Source organism: Callorhinus ursinus, unplaced genomic scaffold (assembly GCF_003265705.2).
Source record: "Callorhinus ursinus isolate GAN/ISIS: 27379988/994484 unplaced genomic scaffold, GSC_fseal_2.0 scaffold2, whole genome shotgun sequence".
Lineage (NCBI taxonomy): Eukaryota > Metazoa > Chordata > Mammalia > Carnivora > Otariidae > Callorhinus > Callorhinus ursinus.
This window is the reverse complement of record NW_027397064.1, coordinates 14,911,973-14,932,445: the sequence shown is the minus strand read 5'-3', so window position 1 is coordinate 14,932,445 and position 20,473 is coordinate 14,911,973. Positions and strand designations below refer to the sequence as shown.

The window sequence follows — 20,473 nt, the reverse complement described above, 5'->3', positions numbered from 1 at the left end:
GGTTGTATATGTTGCCACCATTAATTGCTTTCTCTCTTCTTGCTGCTGTGGGTTAGTTTACATAAAGACTGCTGTTCAGGGACTCCCCTCCTGAGACCGATGGACAGTGCATAACCTTTGCTCATGGCAGTTTATGTGTTTTAATGATGAAGAGAGCCAAAGCATAACTGCCCATTATTTAAAAAACAAAACCATTTGGATGCATCAATCACTTATTCCTCCATGAAAAATTATTGGCTTCCTATCAAGGTAACTTCTTGCTATCATTTTGTCACTACCCTATTTTTCTGGTGCATCTATTTTAACATCCTCCTCTCCAGGAACCTTTGTCCTTCCCGGGTTAATTGAGGTTTTGCTTTATTTATTTTAAGATGACTAGTTTATGGTTGAAGTACTTTCAAAAGTAAACTCCCAGTCAGCCATGAGGAAGCTATGACGTGAAAGACTGAGAAAAGTGTTTTGTTTGGTTTTTTCCCCAAAATGAGCTTTAGAATTAGGTAGCCTACGAATTAATTGACATTTCTTGCAAAGCGGTTTTTCGTACTTGATCTTATTTAATCCTCACAATAAAATCTGACAAAAACTATTTATTAGCCTCAGCCATCTGATGACCAAAATGAAGATAAGAAAACGTTAAGCGAAGTCGCCCAAGTTAACACCACCCAAACGTGCAAAGCTATTACACTCCAAAGGAAAAAAAAAAAAAAAAAGAAAGCGCAAGTACGAATTTTTTGTGGAACATTCCTCGCTTTCTCACTTCACCCCCGAGTAACATTTCCCCTAGCTTCCCTGTCCTTCATGCCGAAGTTTGCTGGCATTACTTCCTGGATGGTGCGCTTGCCTTAAATGAGTTATCCTCTCTCTCTGTTAACTTCTCGCTCTCTAAGTTCCACTGAAGAGGGTAATTAGGAGTTTCTGTTAAAGGCTCTTTCCCTGGGGGGAGGGGGAAAGGTCACAGGAGGGCGGGGGCAATCGTGTCTAGGCAATGAGACTCTTCCCTCAGTTAGTCTTCTGCTGAGCTGTAGATAGAACAAGAGTCAACTCTGGGTGGAAAATCAAAATGCTGATAGCAAAGAAGGTAACCAGTGCTCACCCCAGGGGATCTCAGTAAAATGTGTAACTGACCCTGTTTCACAGAAGCATGCTGTGCACAACCACTGTGTGACTATCGTGAACAGTGTCAAAAATGTTACCCAGAAATGACAGTGCTGAGTTGATACCAAGCCACTCTTAATTATTCATGGTGGTGGGAAAATCGCAAGGGCCTGCCTAAACGGCATTGGCGGATTATTCAAGCTTTTCATGGGGGCATCCGTCAGTGTCCCTCAAACCTACGGGTTTGCCAGTTGAATCCACATGATACTATTAATCCCTATAAATGTCCACATTGAACTGTTTATCTGTATAAAATGAGAAGTAGGTTGGAGGGTAAAGAGAAGGCTAGAATAGCATTGTTTTAAAACAAATAATTTGGGTGGCTCCGTCAGTTAAACGGCCGACTCTGGATTTTGGCTCAGATCACAATCTCAGAGTCCCAGGATCGAACCCCATGTTAGCCCACTCAGCAGGAAGTCTGCTTGAGGTTCTCTCTCCCTCTTCCTCTGCTCCTTCCCCAACTTGTGCATGTGCACGCGCTCTCTCTCTCTCTCTCTCTCTCAAATAAGTAAATAAACCTTTAAAAATAAATAAATAAAACAAATAATTCAATGAGATGATACCTGATCCTTATTAAATGTCCTGAAGCTTTTTAAAAATTTTACAAAAAAACAAATGGCAAGTGATCAGCCTGGGATCCATCCAGTCCCTTCCAGTAAGCATTACTTGGTGATCTTTTCTCCCTGTATCCCTTTGGACAAGAGTATGCACTTGGGTTCTCTAAAGGTGCTTTTTTCTATTAGTCAAAATACTGAAAGGCAATCAGAAAGGAAGAGACAAGGATGTGGGTTACTCACTAGTTGATGTCAGACTGAACTACTGAGATCTAACCAAAGAAGCACCTAAAAAAATGCAACCTGTTGAGAACTTCATCTGAAACGTCAAAACCTTTGATTGTTCTTATCTGTTTGGTATTGTCCAGGGGCAGGCATATTAATTGGCTTATCAATGGATTACCAGGCAGGCAGCAAGACCATACATTCTGAACTAAAAACCCTGTCACAGAATCTAGCAATGGCGGAGGTGGTGTCTCAGGTTGAGTTTTTATCCCATGACAAATGGAATGTAGTATGAAATTGTATTTTCATATCACAAATTTGATAAATGAAATAACAAATTGCCCTGTAAATCTTGGATCCAAAATTTTCATAAAAATATGTTCACAAAAATGATTGATTAGATGGATGATAAAATGTGATATGGTTAGAGATCAACCAGTGGATTAACAAAACTTCAGGAATCTTTGGCCTTTGTTCTCACTCTTGTACCAACTAGTCTTTCGCTAGAGCTAACCACGCTCTCATTGACCAATTTCACAGAGCGTCCTTCCTCCCATCATTATACTATTAGTTACTTGAAGCTCTAGAGCAAAGAGATATATGCTTTTGGGTGGGGAAAACAATGTAGTTGACTTGAACCCGAAGGCTACCTTTTATGCTATGGTTTACACATCAAAGACTCATGGCAGACATCCCTCCCAAAATCTCTTAGCCAGACGTTAAGCATGTAAATCTTTGGTGCAGAGAATTGAATCGAACATCAGTGGCACCTTCAAGGGCTTGTTTGAAAATGGATGTGAGATTTCCAAAATTAAAGCACTTAAAAAAAAAAAGTGTCTCTCTTCTCCTAACCTTGGAAACAAGTAAGGACGATGTTATTTTAATTTGCATTCAAATTTTAACAACACAGTCACACAACACCACTGGGATCCACATTGGGTTTCCACTGAAGATTGCTCATCATTTCATTATGGTTCATTATGTTGATAACTGTCAGAAAGCATTAGAAGTGAGGGCTTTGAGTAATAGAACTGAAATGGTAATTTTAAAACAATACACTTTCTGGAGGAAATACAGTCGCACACTAAATTCAATTAGAAAAGGCAAATGTAAAGACAAAGTAAGTGATGTTTGCTGTTTGGAGCTAAGCTATTTCAATTTCTCGATAACCCAAACCTGCAGAAAGCATTCTCAAATCAGGACCTTTCGTCATAGATCTTGGTAAATGTGCCCTCATTAGCTCAAAGCTTCTCCAGTATGAATTGTCTTAAAAGCTGCAAATTTGGAATATTTTAGGCCATGCCTAAGTATCAATCAATCACTCTTTGTTTGTTTGGGACAGCTGACTGAATTATTCAAGGCCCTTTACTTGGAGACAGATTTGTGAAGGACTTTCAAGCTGGCAATCTAAAATAATAATCTCTTATTTACGGAGCGCTCCAATCAGGAGGTTCTAAGAAGTTTCACCAAACAAGTTAAATAAAGAGTACCCAAAATCACAGGACAGATTTCCAATTGAAAATACAGAACACCATCCTGGTAATGGTGCTCAGAAGGAAAGGTGGCAAAATAACAAATTAGCTCTTTCTCTCTAGATATACAAAGCCAATTTACTTCTTCTATAAGGCATTTTTTCTTTTCTAGTGCATTTTGAAGCACAATAAGAGGTTAGAAAATTTCCTTTAACTGTAATATCAGTTCCGTCTACCAGTGAGGGGAGCAAAGGCCTTTCTCACTATAACCACTAACAAGCAACTCAATAACTAAGGTAATCAAAGTTTTCCTGCAAAGGAAAGTGGTTGACTTCTCCCAACACTGCTGATGGTCAGACCCCATTCCTGACTACCCAGAAAGGTAAGCAAAAGGTGAAGGAGATCTGGAGGGGAGGGGCTGGGTCTCTGTAGAGCTAAAGGATGTTGATTTCATTAATAAAAATCACATTCGAATTCCTTCTAAGAAATGGTTCATGACATCAAAATGCCCTCATCAGCTTAAACAGCATCCTTGTGTATAAAGAAGTCTCGGGGTCTGCCTCGTTGGTGGTGTCAGAAAACTGCCGTCACCTTTCTTGATGGATATACGTGTCTCAGGCAGTAACTTGATGGGGACTCGAGAAGAAAATACAAGCAAATAAACAAAGCTCCATGGTGGGTGTTTTTGATTATGTAACTCCGAACTGGGTTGGGTTTTCTTTCTGGGAGAGAAAGTATTCCATTTCCATCAAGGGAGAATGTTCACGACCCTTGAAATATCTTCCTAGAGTCACTGCTGAGCTGAAGCACAGCCATGGAAAAAGGGCCTCCTGTCTCCTGCCATCCAGCAGGAAGGATCTAAAGCCTAACCACATGAAGACCATCCGCAGACCAGCAGCCTCAGCAGCATCCAGGAATGTGTCAGAAATGCAGAACCCCAGATGACTCCCATGAGATTTCTACACCCCTTCAGACTTACAAAGCACTTTTCTGACTCTCTATTCTAACAGGTGTGGATTATTTTCTTGAAAATATTCATGATGCTTCTATGGAAGCACTGTCTAATCCACAGGTAGCCATTTATGTGAACCTTAGCCAGAAGCTCCAAGAGAAGTCTTCCTAAAAATCAAGTTTATTTACCATTCAAGGCTTTGAAGTTCTCAAGCAGTGTAGATGGTATGAAGACCTTCTTAGGGGTTTCCTTCCAAATTAGCCAATGCTGCTTGTATTCACCTGATCTAATCGTTCTCCAAGTGAACAAAAACCTGATTTTACAAACCAGTGGAGCAGAGTCTCTCTTTGGCTAGAAGAATGAGTCTCAGAGAGTGTGTTTTATTTCTTCATTAGTGTGCCGTCACAGTGAGTGATCACTAAATGCAGGGCTGCATAAGAATGCTGGGGTTAAAGATAGCATAATGAACAAAGAAGGTGCCTGATTATCATGGCTGTCAGCACAAGGGAATTGGGTTTGTCACCTGGCTTAACCAACTGGTAAGAACTGATTAAAAGCTGGAATCAGTTTGAAAGGATCCCTGATGTTTATGTTCCTTTCCATCCCTACATCTTGTCAAAAGAATCTGATAAAGCTGGGGTGAAGCATGGGGGAAGGGCTTCATTCTGTTGGGTTATTTGAACAAAAGGTTCTTAGAGAAACTCCCACTGGCTTCTCTATCAAAATGCCTACTAAGCGCTGTCCAACAGACCTTTCGGCGATGGCAGAAATACTCCGTGACTGTCCAGTATGGTCACCACTAGCCAAATGTGGCTATCAAGCCCTTGGAACATGGCAAGAGTAAGTGAGAAACTAAAATTACTAATGTCAAGTTTAAAATTCAGTTTTAATTTAAAGAGCCACATGTGTCTAGTGGCCACAGTCATGGACAGTGCAGGAAGGGAGAAATCTCGAATGAGCGGTAAACGAGAATAGATTATTCTGCGGCCTAACTTACTGGTATACCTATTAGCAAAATACAGTCACCTCCTTAATGATCCCTGTCTGTCTCAAAGGAGGCCTTAAGAGTCTTCTGCAGTTAATGTCTATTAAATTAAGAAAACAAAAAAGAACTTAAAAATAAACTCTGTCCAGAAGTGGTCTCAACTTTGTCTTTACAGTACAATTTACGGGGGCAACTTTTAAAAATACTGATGCCCGAGTCTTTTCCTCAGAGATTCTGGAGTCCTGTGCAGCCACTGGGTAATTCAATTGCACAGTCAAGTGAGAAAAGCAGTGTAGAGAGGCAGTCAGACGCATGGCAATGTGCTCTGGAGCTAGTCTGGGGGAGGCAGTGACCAGCTGGAGACACAAGAAGGGGACAAACATTTGTTAGCTTCCTACCATGTGCTGGACCTTTACAAGTTATTTTCTTATTCAACTCTTAAAACAACCCTGCAGGTAGACCCTGAGAATCCCATTTGACAGATGAGTAAGCTGCAGCTTGGAGCGGTTTAACAACCTCAGAACTTGGTGGTGTTAACAGTACTGTGCTTCCTCTTGACTCAGTAAACATTAGAATAACGCAAAGTGCTCGAGTCAGTGCCATGTAGGCGGGAGTTCCAAGAGGATGGGGCAGGAGCAAAAAAGATCACAGATCGCTTCGGTATTTTCATGGACCTTTTATCAATGATACAAAGAGCCCCCAGTCTTCCTCTCTTCACATCACTGAAAGCGATCTGTGAAAAATGAAAAAGTTGCTTTAGTTCTTAAACTTTTTGGTGCCCCCAGTTGTTGAAATCCATATTTTCCTTTTCCCATTTGTATCCTCAAGATAAAGCCAACAATTTATTCTGACACAAACATAAGAATGCCAAGGGCTCAGCTACCGCACTGTGACACACAGGGCAAAGCATTCCAGTAACTCAGGCAGGTGGTGACCTCTGGGGTCTCCCAAAACTCCCACGTAGCAAAGCTGCAGTAGCTAAGTGATTGGCCCATGGTCCTGTCAGGCTGCATGACAGATCAGAATCATGAGACTAAAAATACCTGGGAGCAAGACCCAATCCATCTTGCCATCAAAGATGAATTTTATGAGGTTCATAACACAGTCAAGCCCCAACCTCTGGAAGGCTCTATCTGTATGAAAAATAGGTGGTAGACATCACGCTGCAAGTTAAAGACAACCATCACACTGTCCAGCCCCAATACTGCCCTTTGGGCTTGCTGCCGTGCCCTAAAATCCCACACCTGGACAACTGCTGGCAGCCGGTATGGACAGAGGAAGAAAGTGTACCACTACCCCAATCACACATCGTGGAATAAAGGATGAGGGTACTTGGAAAAGAAAAAGTCTGGGACTTGAGCTTGTCAAACATGGCTATCCAGAGAAAGCACTTAGTCTAGGGAAGCAACAGAAAATGAGAAAATCCGTGCCCAGTATTCTGGGCTGGTCCTAGTATATACTCTTTCCCTCTGGAGGAAGTTTGTGCTAGACCTGGGGGAGTGGGCAAGAGAGCCTGCCAGTGATCTGAGCTACGTGAGTCTTCTGGTCGGGCGGCTCTCTCATCAGGCTGGCGTGGAGCCTTGGGTGTGTTCCTTAACATCTCTGAGCTGGCAGGTACCTCGTCTAATAAAATGAAGATAATGTCTATTTTATAGATTTGTTATAACATGAGCCTTGTGATAAGGTTTCCTGAAAGTGCCTGATACATTACCTGGGCATCATTTTATTTATTTTTTTTAAAGATTTTATTTATTTATTTGACAGAGAGAGACAGTGAGAGCAGGAACACAAGCAGGGGGCGTGGGAGAGGGAGAAGCAGGCTTCCCGCTGAGCAGGGAGCTGGGCATCATTTTAAAATGGTTCTTACTACTGCTGTCATCACCATCTCTGGCTAGAAAAGAAACTCTGGGGGCACCTGGGTGGCTTAGTCAGTTAAGCGTCTGCCTTCGGCTCAGGTCATGATCTCAGGGTCCTGGGATCAAGCCCCACGTCGGGCTCCCTGCTCAGTGGGGAGGCTGTTTCTTCCTCTCCTCCTCACTCGTGCTCTCTCGCACTCTCTGTCTCTCTCCCAAATAAATAAATAAAATCTTAAAAAAGAAAAGAACAGAAAAGAAAAGGAAAGGAAAAGAAGAGAAAAGAAAAAAAAGAAAAAAGAAATCGAAATTCTGGAGGGTATGCCAACCTCAGCACAACTGGGATGGATCTGAAATCTCTTCCCATTCCCTTTAGAGGTGATACTTGACTGAATTAAGACAATGGCCTCACAGCCGGCCCAAGTGCCCCCAAACCAGAAACTACTTCTATTTGGAGGGGGATGTTGGCTCCAGGCCAGCCAAGATGGAATTTGTAATAGGGAACAAAACAGTAATAGTCAAAAACACCGTAAACACTAAAATATATTGAGTAGCATCACTTTACACATTTACATACTATGTAACCAAAATGAGGGCACTAAATACAACAACATGGCGGAGGTAACTGTTATTAACTCCATTCTACAGATGAGGAAACAGGCTGAAATTTAAAAGACTAAATAAGTGAATTAGCTCCTAACTGGGCGGGCTGGAAAACAAAGCTCAAACCTGTGGGAATCCTGTGTGCCTGGCCCTGGGCTCCATCACTCCATACACTGACTCACCCAATGGGAGCATCATGGGTGGAACGCCTGGGCCCACCACTCCCTGTTCTGGTCAAGGTCACAGCCATCACAGGGTCTGTGAAGCCCACAGTGCACGTGAAAGAAATGGCAACACCAGGAGCACCGTCCATAGAAAGTGTGAGAACAGATTTCCCTGCTCCCCTGCATACCAAGGTGCCAACCCCGTCCATTCATTAGCCCAGCACTTATTGAGTGCCTGTCATTAAACAGGCATTTATTAGGATCTGGGCCTAAATGTTATGAACACAAAACTATGAGGAAAGAAGGAAGAAGGGTAATGACAACGCAAGCCATGACGTCAGTGCCCAGAACTGAAACCACAGCCCACATGTGATCCTAGCCTCGGAACCCTGCCCTGTACCTGTTTCCCCCCCGCAGCTGTCAGGCTTCCCCAAGACTCCTGGAGGAAACGCTAAAGACATTTCGAAATTCCAATCTCAGCTCTAATTACACTGTCAGACAAACCCTGAACGCTCTATCTCTGCTCCACAACGTAGTCTGTGGGCAGCTATGTGCTTTGAAGACAACCAGAATGGCGACAAACAGCCTTGCTTCTCATAAGCGTCTCCCCTGCTTTGAATAAGAGAAGATTCATATTTGATCTAATTTGCCCCTTGCACGGTTATCCTGGGAGAAAGCCTGGCAGTGCCCTGGTGGTAGGTGGTAACGAAAGCTGTTGGCATCGAAGAAATTGGACAGAAGCACACAACTTACGGGTGCAGGGCATAGAGGCTGCATCATTGTCGGCTCTGAAAAAGCCTCGGTCACAGGTGCACGACGTGGCTCCTTCCCAGACTGAGTAGCTATGGGGTGGGCACTTGGCACAGGCAGCATCCGTGGAAAGGGCCTTGTAATATCCAATTTTGCAGGCTATGGGAAAGAAGAAAAAAAAAAAACAATAAAACCACTGCTAACAGAAGAAAGCAAAATGTCATCTCCTTGATTCAGAAGAAAGGAGACATTTCTCTTAACTGCCAGTGATCACCTGGCTTCAGAGGCAGGTAAAGCAACCAAAAACATTAATTAATTACAGTCACCCTTTAAATCGTTACGTTCCTGATCAGGTAGCAAGGAGCCCTATGGAAGAAACGTTCTTAAAACCAGTAGCATCAATAAAATTACAGTTAAGTTTACAGGGTGCTTCCCATGTGCAGATACGTTGCTTATACGCACAACATCGTCCCATCCCTATGGCACCTTTTGCACAGGCACTGTGATTAGCTCTACCTTAGACATGAGGAAGACCAGCTTTGAACACGACATTCTTGGTACCACACCATGCATCAGGTAAATGTCAGGGACCAGCTTTGAGCCAAACATTCTGCCCCCAAAGCTTATACTCTTGGCTACATGCTGTGGAAGCTGAGAGCCTGGTCTTGAACCAACAGTTGGAAGTGTATCCAAGTCCTTGCAAAAAATTATTGCTGATTACTTCCTAATTGCAGGTAAAGGCAATCAAGCATTAAAAAAAAAAAAAAGAGAGAGAGAGAGAGAGTTGGTAAGACATGGTCATAATTTCAGGGGAAAGTAGTATAAAGTCCCAACTGCAGATTGTGGAATATAATATGCTAAGATTTTTTTAAGATCAGCAGATATTTTATGTTGATTTTCCAATTAATTAAACCCTCCTGTTTTTCCCCCTCTCCGTTTTTTCAACACCCCCCTTCCTCCTCATGCATGCACACCCTCAGGGGCTGCTGCAGAGAACATGGGCCATATAGTTCTTTATGCACCTGACATGCTTTCCATTACTTCATCTTTGCAAACACCACACTGACACCAAGAACTGCTTTTACTAATGTGGAAAATCTCAATAATTCTGTGAAACCTCACAATAAAAAATAATTAATAGGGCCTTACTCGCCCCTTTTTCTCCCTATGCCCTTCACCACCACCTCCCAAATCTGTCTCAACCTGAAATAAAAATTGACCAACACCATCAGTATTAAACCCACAGTGACAAGGCTGTCCAAAATCAAGTTTTTTCATAAGACCAGCAGTTAAAAAAAAAGGTGACAGTTACCCACAATCTTTCCAGTACGATTCACTTTCAATTTTCTCCATGTATCTCATCTTTAAGATGTTCCTCAACTATCAAAAATACCGGCTGGGAGAAGGGCGCATCAGGCATTTTTCATCAGCCCAACCACCAAAGGAGACCCACCATGCCAGCAACCCAGCAGATTTTACTCAAATGAGTAGATAAAAAAAAGAGCTCCACAAAACTGCTTGATCCTCTAAGGAGATAGGGCCACAGCGGCTTGTCTCATGACTCATCCATCAAGTATCTACATGGCTTCCAGGGGAAGTCTGTTCCTCCCTCTTGCACATCCTGTTGGTATTTTCTTAATCATGCTCTTGTAATGGCAAGCGGAAAGGGAGTTGAGCAGAAGCTCCAGAAAGGCACTACAGTTACTTCACTATGATTAACTAAAGTTGTTTATGGAATTTCCTTTAACGAGCCAAAACTTTATGACGTGTGCAGCACCAACAATAAAAAGCGCTGGGAGATCAATCTTTCCCTTATTTGCTTTCGTCTTTCACTGGACCGAAGAATCTTAGAAAAACAAGTTGCTCCAATGACTGAGATTTATGTGTCTCAAGTTTATACACATCACATAATTAGGTATGGTTCAATATGCAAGGCGCTCTTTGGTCATGCTCAAGATGGCCCTAGGGTTTCGATTAAAATCAGCAACGCCAGCTTTGGGAGGAAGATGTACCAAGGGTCAAGCTTGTCCTTCCCACATCAAACATGACGGGTGCCTGAACTCAGAAACAAACCCACTGGGACCTGTCTGTCACTCTGTCACTCAGTCACAGCCAACAAAGGCAAGTTGTAGAAACCTGGTGTTAGGTTTGGTGGTGCTAGGACTGCTGAGAAGGTATAAATTGCTTTTATTTTTTCACATCTGGATAGTGGATGAAAATTCTCCACATTCCTGATGATCCTCATGCACCTCCCTTCCATCGGGCATCAAAATCTAACATCTCACAGTGGAAGTGGAAGACTGACAAGAAAAACTGGCCCCTGATGGATTCATTGCCACATGAAAACAGAGCACATTCAAAAAGTGGTAAGGAAGAGAAAAACAAAGTAGTCCTATTTCCCCAACTTCTATGCTGATAGGACTATTTCCAGTTAAAAAATCAAATTCACCATTCACAAAAGTCAAATTATAGGATGTCTTGAATTGTTTGAAGTTCAAAAATGAGTTGTATGTTTATGTTAATTTAAAGAAAAAACAGATTGCAACTTTATACTTTTTCTCTGTGTCCTTGAAGCCGGCATGAATGTGTTGGTGAGAATAAGTATATTTGAATTCATCCGGGGAATACGGGGTTTTTATACCTATTTGGAAAATTGAAGGCCGCCCTTCTCTAAACACCCTATTTTTACTCTCTTTTCCTCCAGCTTTTACCAGCGCAAGGAAAAGTACAAAATTGTCATTGTGCTATTCTCGGCAACCTTGCAGCCCTTAACACATTCCTTTGTCTTCAACTACATTAAGACCATGTTATTAATATTTCAGGATTCTTAGAAAGGACCTCTCAAAATATAGTAGGGGTTTTTCATGCACACGGCCATTTTGCTGCCTACATTCAAAATGACCTACTAAATTGATGGTTGACTACATTTCTTTGCTCTCGTGGTTCACAGCGTTCCAGCCTTTGGTGCATGGATGTGTTAAGTACATCCCGTATTTGTTTATTCACCACTTATCTGCATCTTAAAATTTTCACTACATCTTTCATTCTAAACAAAATCCCCATGAAAGGTGTGTTTGGCATAGCAAGCGTTGACACGTGCTGTGATATTCCATCATTCCCCCATAGGTGAGAGCTGTTACACTGTATTTTGGAATGGTAATGGCTTGGTAAGCAAGTCAGTAGTGAGTCAAATTGTACACCCAAGAGTGAGTGCAATTCCTTCTGCCTTCTTGCTGGAGTACAGTATGAAGGAGCGCCTTATTTGGCCTTTCAAATATGTCATTGTGGGAAGATTAGTTCACATGCGCAGTGCAAACTTTGAATTCATTTCCTTTAGCTTTGCCTTAATCAGTTCTTTCTGCTGACTTTAAATAAAAGGAGAAGATAAATGGGGACAAGAAGAAGAAGAAAAACTCTTTTCTTTTCTTTCATTGGCCCACCCAGTCTCATAACGAGTTGCGTTTTAGGATAGTCTTCTAGAGAAGTTTCCCTGTGGAATCCTTAAACATAATAATTTCTGGTTAAACACAAAACCAAAAATGTTCTGAAGGTAATGTAGTATCTTCGGGATTTCTTGGTGCATAGATGATTTACATGAGGTGCAATGCCCAATTTAAGCAGCTAGTTAAGCCTACTCCTTAAAGGGATTGTATATCAATGTTATGGCCATTTTCCTCCTTTTTTACAGAAATAAAACAAGGACTGTCTTTATAGTTCATTTTTAAGCAATTCTGATTTGTAAAAATAGTTAATAACAGCAACAGTAATGACATATCAAGCATTTCTTGAGCATTTATGGTGTTTATATGCATTATTTTATTTACTCTCCACAACAACCCTGGGAGCCTGAGGCTTTATCTCTGTTCCCGTTTTGCAAGTGAAGAAACTTGAGTGTTTTACGTAACTTGCCGGAGGGCACACAATTAAGTGGTAGCGTCAGCACCTAACCCCAGCTCCTGTTTTTCTCAAGTTTTTATGTAGTTACATGGGGTTAACAGTGACCTTCAGCAAAAATGTGACACTGATATAACTGAGTACAAAAGAACTGAGGATGGTCCCAACTTTCATTTGTCCCCGCTGTCCATCCCGTGGTTGTCTTCACCAGCCACGCTTTTGCAATCTGCGAACCAGTTTCCAATTCAAGGCTCCCAAAGCTGCGTTGGCCAATAAGATGGCTAATTTATGCCATAAGCAGCTACTGACCACTTAAAATGTGGCTGGTCCAAATTGAGACAGGCTTTAAGTGTAAAATACACACCGGATTTCAAAGAGTACTGCAGGAGGAAAGTGTCTTATTGATAATTTTTATATTGATTATATATTGAAGCAGTAACATAGTGGGTATATCAAGTTAAAAAATGTATCATTAAATTTAATTTCACCTTTTAGATCTCACCTTTTTTTTTTAATGTGGCTACTAAACTTAAAATTATCTGAGTGACTTGCCTCGTATTTCTGCTAGCTGAACTACTCTCCAGTTGGCCATGTTAAGTCCGGTGTGGATGCGCGCACGTGCACAAGGACTCTTGCAAATGCTTGGGGCCAAAAGTGCTGGGGCTCGTATCACAATCACCTGAGTCCCTTAATAAAGATTAGCCTGGGCCCATCTCAGAGAATCTGATTTGTTTCAATATTTAAGTACTGCTCTCAGCCATCTAGTTAATTTGAAAAACCTAGTTTGGGCTAAAGTACTAACAAATAGACACAGATGGGTTTAAAAATTACCTTCCTAGGTAACAAATTTGCATTTTAATACAGAGTCCCCAGAAGGCCAAAGCTGAAATTCCAGCAGTGGCTCTCTGGAGGAAAGTTGAACTAAATTTTAGGCAAACTAGTCTCCAGGGTACTTTTGGCTCTGGGGAGCCTCCAGGTCCCTCCAAGCTCTTCATGTAGGTATGGTATTAGGCACACACTTCCAAACACGTTCTATGAGAACTCGCCTCGTGTGTACTGGCTCTACAGTAGATTCAGTAGCTTTAGGAATCTGCTTTAGAAATATCAGAGTCACTTTTAAAGGGCATTATCGAATCAGTTCTCTGATTAATTGTTCACTTGCTAGACTATTTTATGAATAATTTAAGAAAAAGATGGGAAAGGAAAGCAATCTGTCAAATAGGTTTCCTCTTTTAAGTTTTTATAACAACACACAAGCCCCAGCCATCTTTGGGGAAGCTGTGAACATGAACAGATTTCCCACAGTATCGATGGGAAAACGGGGGCAAAGAAAATGAAGGATTTGCCCCAGGCAGAGTTGGTTTTCTAACCCAGGCAGTGTGGACTGAGTAACTATGCTTATGGATGAAGATGGGCAGGGAAATTTTTCAGGGGGAAACAGGGCTCTACTTTTGGGTCCTTCTGATTATATTCTACTCCCAAATAGCAAAACATGGCTAAGCACTGGCAAATCCACATCGTCCAATTCATCTATCCACAGCTGGTTTTACTGATATGCAATGAGAATATCTGAGTAATCTGAATAACATTGAGTCTTTGAAGGAACCTTAAAAAATCATCTAGCCCAGGGATTGGCACATATTTCTGTAAAGAGCCAGATAGTTAAAGAATTTAGGCTTAAGAGTTATACCAAGAATATTAAGAAGGTACTTATAAGATAAAATTCTAACAAATTTTCTTTAATTTTTTATTGATGGAATTCAAAATATAGTAGTAATAACTAAGTCTTTTTTAAAAAAAATACAGCTTTACTTCCTAGAGAGATAACATTTAATTTACGTTTCAAAGAAAATGTTCCGTATTATCAAATTGATTGCAAATGCTGTCTGTAAAAAAACATTCTTAGCTCTCAGACCATACAAAAACAGGTGGCAGGCCTGAGGGCCATACTTGGCTGACACTTGATCTAGTCCAATATTTTCCTTTTCGAGATGAATGACTTGCCAGTAGTTCCTTCTAGAGCATTCCAGGACTAAGTCTGGAATCCAAGGTTCTGTAGTCTCTGTTACCCTGCAAGGCCTTGCTTAGTTTTGAATAGCAAAGCTGAACAAAAAACACTTTCTTAACCACTGCTGCAAAAGAGTAAACTTTCCATCAACCACCTTCCTGGAAAACTGATTTGACTCAGTACTATTATTAAGTAAATCCGCTTTGAAGTTGATTTTCTTGGTTAAACGATGTAGCCTGATTTGGGGGATATTCCTCCTCCATTTGGGGGGCAATGTCTCTTCGACCGTTTGAATTTTTGCATTTAGACATTATGATTTTTTTTAAGGGTTTTATTTATTTATTTGAGAGAGAGAGAATGAGAGATAGCACGAGAGGGAAGAGGGTCAGAGGGAGAAGCAGACTCCCTGCTGAGCAGGGAGCTCGATGCGGGACTCGATCCCGGGACTCCAGGATCAGGACCTGAGCCGAAGGCAGTCGCTTAACCAACTGAGCCACCCAGGCGCCCTAGACATTATGATTGATTTTAACTTTACATTGTTTTTAAGGTTTTATTTCCTGGGAATCCTGACCTTGAATTGTTTTCCTCTATACGATGAAAGAATGACATTGATTTTTGCTTTCTGAGCCACCAAACACCAAAAATCATCAAACACCAAAAAAAGCATAAATGCTTTGCATTTATGAGGCCTATGAACAAATGTTGCATTAGCCTTCTGCCAGTGAAGGTGGGTTTACTCCCCACCCAACTCAAGGATATGCATGGGCCAGAGGAGTGTACAAGCACTTTGAAAGGTATTACTGGTATCTTAGGTCATTCTTACTGGGGCCTAAGCTCTAGTTTGGGACACCAGTTGATTTAAAATGAGGCATCAAAGTGAAGATGACCTGAGCCCAAATTCGGCTAGAATGCTGAGTTTCTATTCCCAGTAGTCATCACTCTCAGACTTGAACATACATCAGAATAATTTGGAGGACTTGTATCTTTAAGACCAATTGCTGGACTCCAATCCAAGTTTTTGATTGTCTGGTCAGGCCTGAGAACTTGCATTTGGATTGCCAGGTTGATGACAATGCTGCTGGTCCCGGCATCGCACTTTGAGAACAACTGCCCATCCGTAAACAGACCCATCTCTAAGAAAAATGTTAAAGTACACTTCATCTCAAATTAGGTAAAAGTAACTCATCCTTTTCCAGTACCCACATGCTACAGGGAATGAAAACAGGGCCTAATTATTAGCAGGGAGGGTTGTAATTGGTTTTGGAGATGGGAGAGAATATGCCAGAAATTTGAAATATTTTGAAATTTAAGGAATGAATGACTTCCTTATGAAATTGAAATTATTCTTCAAACCAGTATAATTGCACCTTGTAAAAATGCCAACATTATAGAACAGAGCCTGCTGTGGAATGTCTTTATAAAAATGGATTAATCTGGGGTGCCTAGCAAGCTCAGTTGGTACAGTGTGTGACTCTTGACCTTGGGTTTGTGGATTCCAGCCCCACACTGGGTGTGGAGATTACTTAAAAATAAAAAAAATAGGGGCACCTGAATGGCTCAGTGGGTTAAGCCAACTGCCTCTGTTCAGGTCCTGGTATCAGGGTCCTGGGATCGAGCCCCGTGTTTGCTTCACACTCTGCCCTTCCCCCTGCTCATGCTCTCTCTCCCAAATAAATGAAATCTTAAAAAAAAATTTTAAAAAATAGATAATCCAAAATCCAAAGGAAACTTGCTAAACTAGCACTATCTCAAATAAGTAGTTTTCCTCTGATATCAGTACTATGAATTGATCAGTTTCTTTTGATACTGTGCTTCAGAACTATTAAATGGAATGTTTAATTCTTGTTTATTAGATTTAAGAACATTCTTCTGTTATCTGGATAGTAAGTTCAGGATGGAAAAAACAGGTGTCTGGGGGTTTTTGTTTGTTTGTTTTTAATTATTAAATAGTGGAACAATTATTTAGAGATCTTTTACACACTCTGGAGAAAATATTTTCTGAAAGACAGTTGTTCTGGTTCTGAAAGACTAGAAAATCACGTTTATTCCATTCATACCACTTCCTCTACCAAACTGAGTAATACATGAGAGATGTACAAAATTGTTGTGAAGGCTCTGCCCTGATGCTGGTGACTTTTGTTCTTCAGTCTCCTCAGAATATTATTTTGAAGTGGCTTCTGGGGAGATGGTGAAAACAGAAATGAAAATATTTCATTGGGGTCACCTTAATCAAGTTTATAAAGGAATAGACTGGATATCTGTTTAGAAAGGATAAGACATTTAGGACAGAGATGTTGCATACTCATCAACAACAAGATCATAAGTGAAAGTAAAGAATGATGGCAAAAAGTGAATCGCTGGTTATTTTTTTTTTTATGTCACATTTCTCCTCACTGTCTGATTTCTTTTTAGAGTGTGTAGTCATTTATAGCAGGGGCAGCAGGGGACAGTGTGGGAGAGGCCCACACTGTGGTCCAGAGTCATATAGACCTGGATTTGGTTCTTGGTCTTGCCATTTCTTGGCTACATGAACTAGAACAAACTTGACCTACTCTGACGTCGACATTCTCCTCTGCAGAGCTGGTGCGATGGGGAAATGAGACACCAGAGAGGAGTGAGGGTGGGTGCCTGGCCTGTATCAGCTCCTCCCTAAAAGGGTCATGTGATATCACTACAGTGTCATGTAGCTGGCCTGCACCAGATGAAGAGTGTGGATAATCCATGTATCTTACACAGTACTGGATCTCATTTCTAAAACACTGCAAGACAACTTAACCATATTATTTCATTCCCCGCGCTAACATGATGTAGCGAACTTTAGAGTGAGTTCTCGTCCATAGCATCTGTAGCTCATTTAGTGACAACAGGTAAGACAGGTTATGGGGTAAAAATAGATTTTTATTAAAAATATGGAAACACATTTTTAGAATGAAATAAACTATTGGGGGCGCCTGAGTGGCTCAGTTGGTTAAGCAACTGCCTTCGGCTCAGGTCATGATCCTGAAGTCCCGGGATCGAGTCCCGCATCGGGCTCCCTGCTCGGCGAGGGGCCTGCTTCTCCCTCTAACCCTCCCCGCTTTCATGTACTCTCTCTCTCTCTCATTCTCACTCTCTCAAAATAAATAAATCTTAAAAAAAAAAAGAAAGAAACTATTGGGTTGGGCTTTTGAGGTTTCTTCTTTTCACGGATCGTTTATGATCCAGACCGTCTCTTCCAGCAGGCCACAGTTGGGTCGTACTCTCTACATTCCATCTCCTTCTATTGTTTACACTCTTACTCAGGAGCTAGCTTTCATAAAAACAGACAAAGGGGGGGGTAGAAATGACCGAAAAAATCTATGCTGAAAATTGACCTGCTCTTTCAAGAACAGAATGCAGTATAATCCCATAAATAGGTGGGTAATTCTAAAATGTCAGATGTAGACGGTTTTCACATAAGATGCAGTAAATCCTCTGCAAGGAAGTTCACATAAAGCTTGCTCAATTTAAATTAACTCCATAAAAATTATTGAACACAAACAAGAAGAATGCAAGGGAGAAATAACTTATTTTCCCTGCTTGCCCGGAAAACAGACAATCTAATTACACGAGGAGCTATTTCTCTTTGGTGAATTTGGAGGGAGTCAACTTCAACAACAGAAGGTCCAAAGTAGACAAAAGTGCAGTTAAACATGGAGTTAATTAGTAGAATCCGCACATGAACAAGACCTCATTCTCTTGTCAGAAACTCTGTGCGGCCCTCCATATCACGTAAAGGTACTGATGGGAATGAAGATTGCTGGTTACCATCTTTGTACTTGACAACTTTTGGCTGGTCCACCTGGGGCTCTCCCTCATGGGGGAATTTTTAAGGGCTCCAGCAAAGGCAGTCAGGCTTCCAAATACAGATGTAATTCACTTGAGTGATAAATAAAGTGAAGGGCGGCTTCAGGATTTTTTGAAAAAGACATAATCTATTCTGTTTGTTCTAAAGCCCAGAGGTTTTTACCAGGTTTGATCACAGTGCAGTTAGAAACTTTTACTTAGTTTGATCATGACTACTCTATCTAAGATGGAATTATTATGAATTTGTAATGCATCACAATAGAGCATTGTTAGACACAAATTATTTCAGCTTGATAAGGGATGACAATTTTAAAATAGAAGGCAGCACAGCGAATTACTTTTTGTGATTATTATTATAATCACAATAATTTCTTTTTTAATATGTAGTTTGTTAAATAAAGATTCCATATTCTTACTCTAAGACTTTTTCTTATTCTCCCACCTAGGGCACTGAAAATTTTCTATGTAAAAAAAAAAAAAAAAGATCACAGATTTTAAGATTGCCTTGAAAAACAATATTCAGGGAAACATTCTAATCCCTAGATAAACTCTATAAATTTTGTATTTTTCCCCTTTATCTCATACCTAAATTTCACATGTCAATGACCCTAACTTTCTTTAGTAAACATTGCGATTAAGGAAATATTAATTTGACTTTCGTTTTCAATGTATGGATCCTATTGAAGATATAAATTCAAGTATATTGAGCAGAACTTAATTGAATGACTTATAATAGTATTTTAAGGTTATGACAAAATTTAAGCTTATTGGCTTTTCTAACACATTAAAGTTTATATTAAGAAAGCAAACAAATGGATGCCAAAAACACAAATGACCACACTATAAAGAAAAGCAATCAAGAAAAACTACTTTAAGATGAGCTAAATGCAGAAAGTGTTTAATTTTATTTTTAAAAACACCTAATGTCTGCCTTGAATTTGAATATAAAATTACTGAAAATATGGGGCGCCTGGGTGGCTCAGTCATTAAGCGTCTGCCTTCGGCTCAGGTCATGATCCCAGGGTCTTGGGATCGAGCCCCGCATCATCGGGCTCCCCGCTCAGCGGGAAGCCTGCTTCTCCCTCTCCCACTCCCCCTGCTTGTGTTCCCTTTCTCGCTGTCTCTCTCTCTGTCAAATAAATAAAAATCAAATGTTTTAAAAAATAAATAAATAAAATAAAATAAAATAAAATTACCGAAAATAGAAGGGAGTGCTTTTGAAAGATTTAAATAAGCCTGGCCATATAAACTATCGATCCTCACCACCGATAGTACATCATTCACTGCGCTGACATGCAAATCTGAAGCCATTAACACCGAACTTGATTACCCGTGACATTTCAGAGAGGGCCAGGCTTTTTGATGAGTTCCTACTGTCTTCTTCACCCTTTGATATTTGGGGTCCATAAAGACTAGCGGCTCATTACATATCCACTGATTACAAATACCAGGTCAAGGCACTGAGTAAGGGAAGCAGCTGGTCTTCACTCCCACACCTTACACTACCCCATGTGCATGCCTGTGTGATTAGCATTATCATGTAAAAAAAAGTTCCCCCATTAGGAGGTATGTGCATTTATTCATTCATTTGGCCACTCATGTGGCCAAATAAATAAATAAATAAATGTTAGCAAACATTTATTAAGCCTTTACATAATAACAGTGAAAGGAACAACAATAGTGAGTATTTACTGAGCACATACTAAGCACTAAAAGGCAAGAAATGTGTTCCTGCTTTCAGGAACAGAACAGTCCATTGCTCACCCTCCCATCTTTGGGAATGTTCTCTGACAGAGATGCCTGCAGACTATGATGGGATCCTTCCCTGTGCACCTGCCTTTAGAAGGAACAGAGTAGAAAAAATGGTCCCTGCAAGAATAAGCGAGCCCTGGGCGCCTGGGTGGCTCAGTTGGTTAAGCGACTGCCTTCGGCTCAGGTCATGATCCTGGAGTACCGGGATCGAGTCCCACATCAGGCTCCCTGCTCAGCAGGGAGTCTGCTTCTCCTGCTTCTCCCTCTGACCCTCTTCCCTC

At 41.0% G+C, this 20,473-nt stretch overlaps 1 protein-coding gene across 3 annotated transcripts in view; it reads right to left on the bottom strand.

The window, feature by feature from the left end:
- EPHA4 (EPH receptor A4) overlaps positions 1 to 20,473 on the bottom strand; it is a 141,621-nt gene that overhangs the window by 68,915 nt on the left and 52,233 nt on the right. For all 3 annotated transcript variants that reach the window (XM_073878125.1, XM_025886907.2, XM_073878122.1), the window contains exon 4: positions 8,717 to 8,872. In XM_073878125.1, coding sequence (XP_073734226.1) covers positions 8,717 to 8,872 — 156 coding nt within the window. The remainder of the gene's footprint in view (positions 1 to 8,716; positions 8,873 to 20,473) is intronic.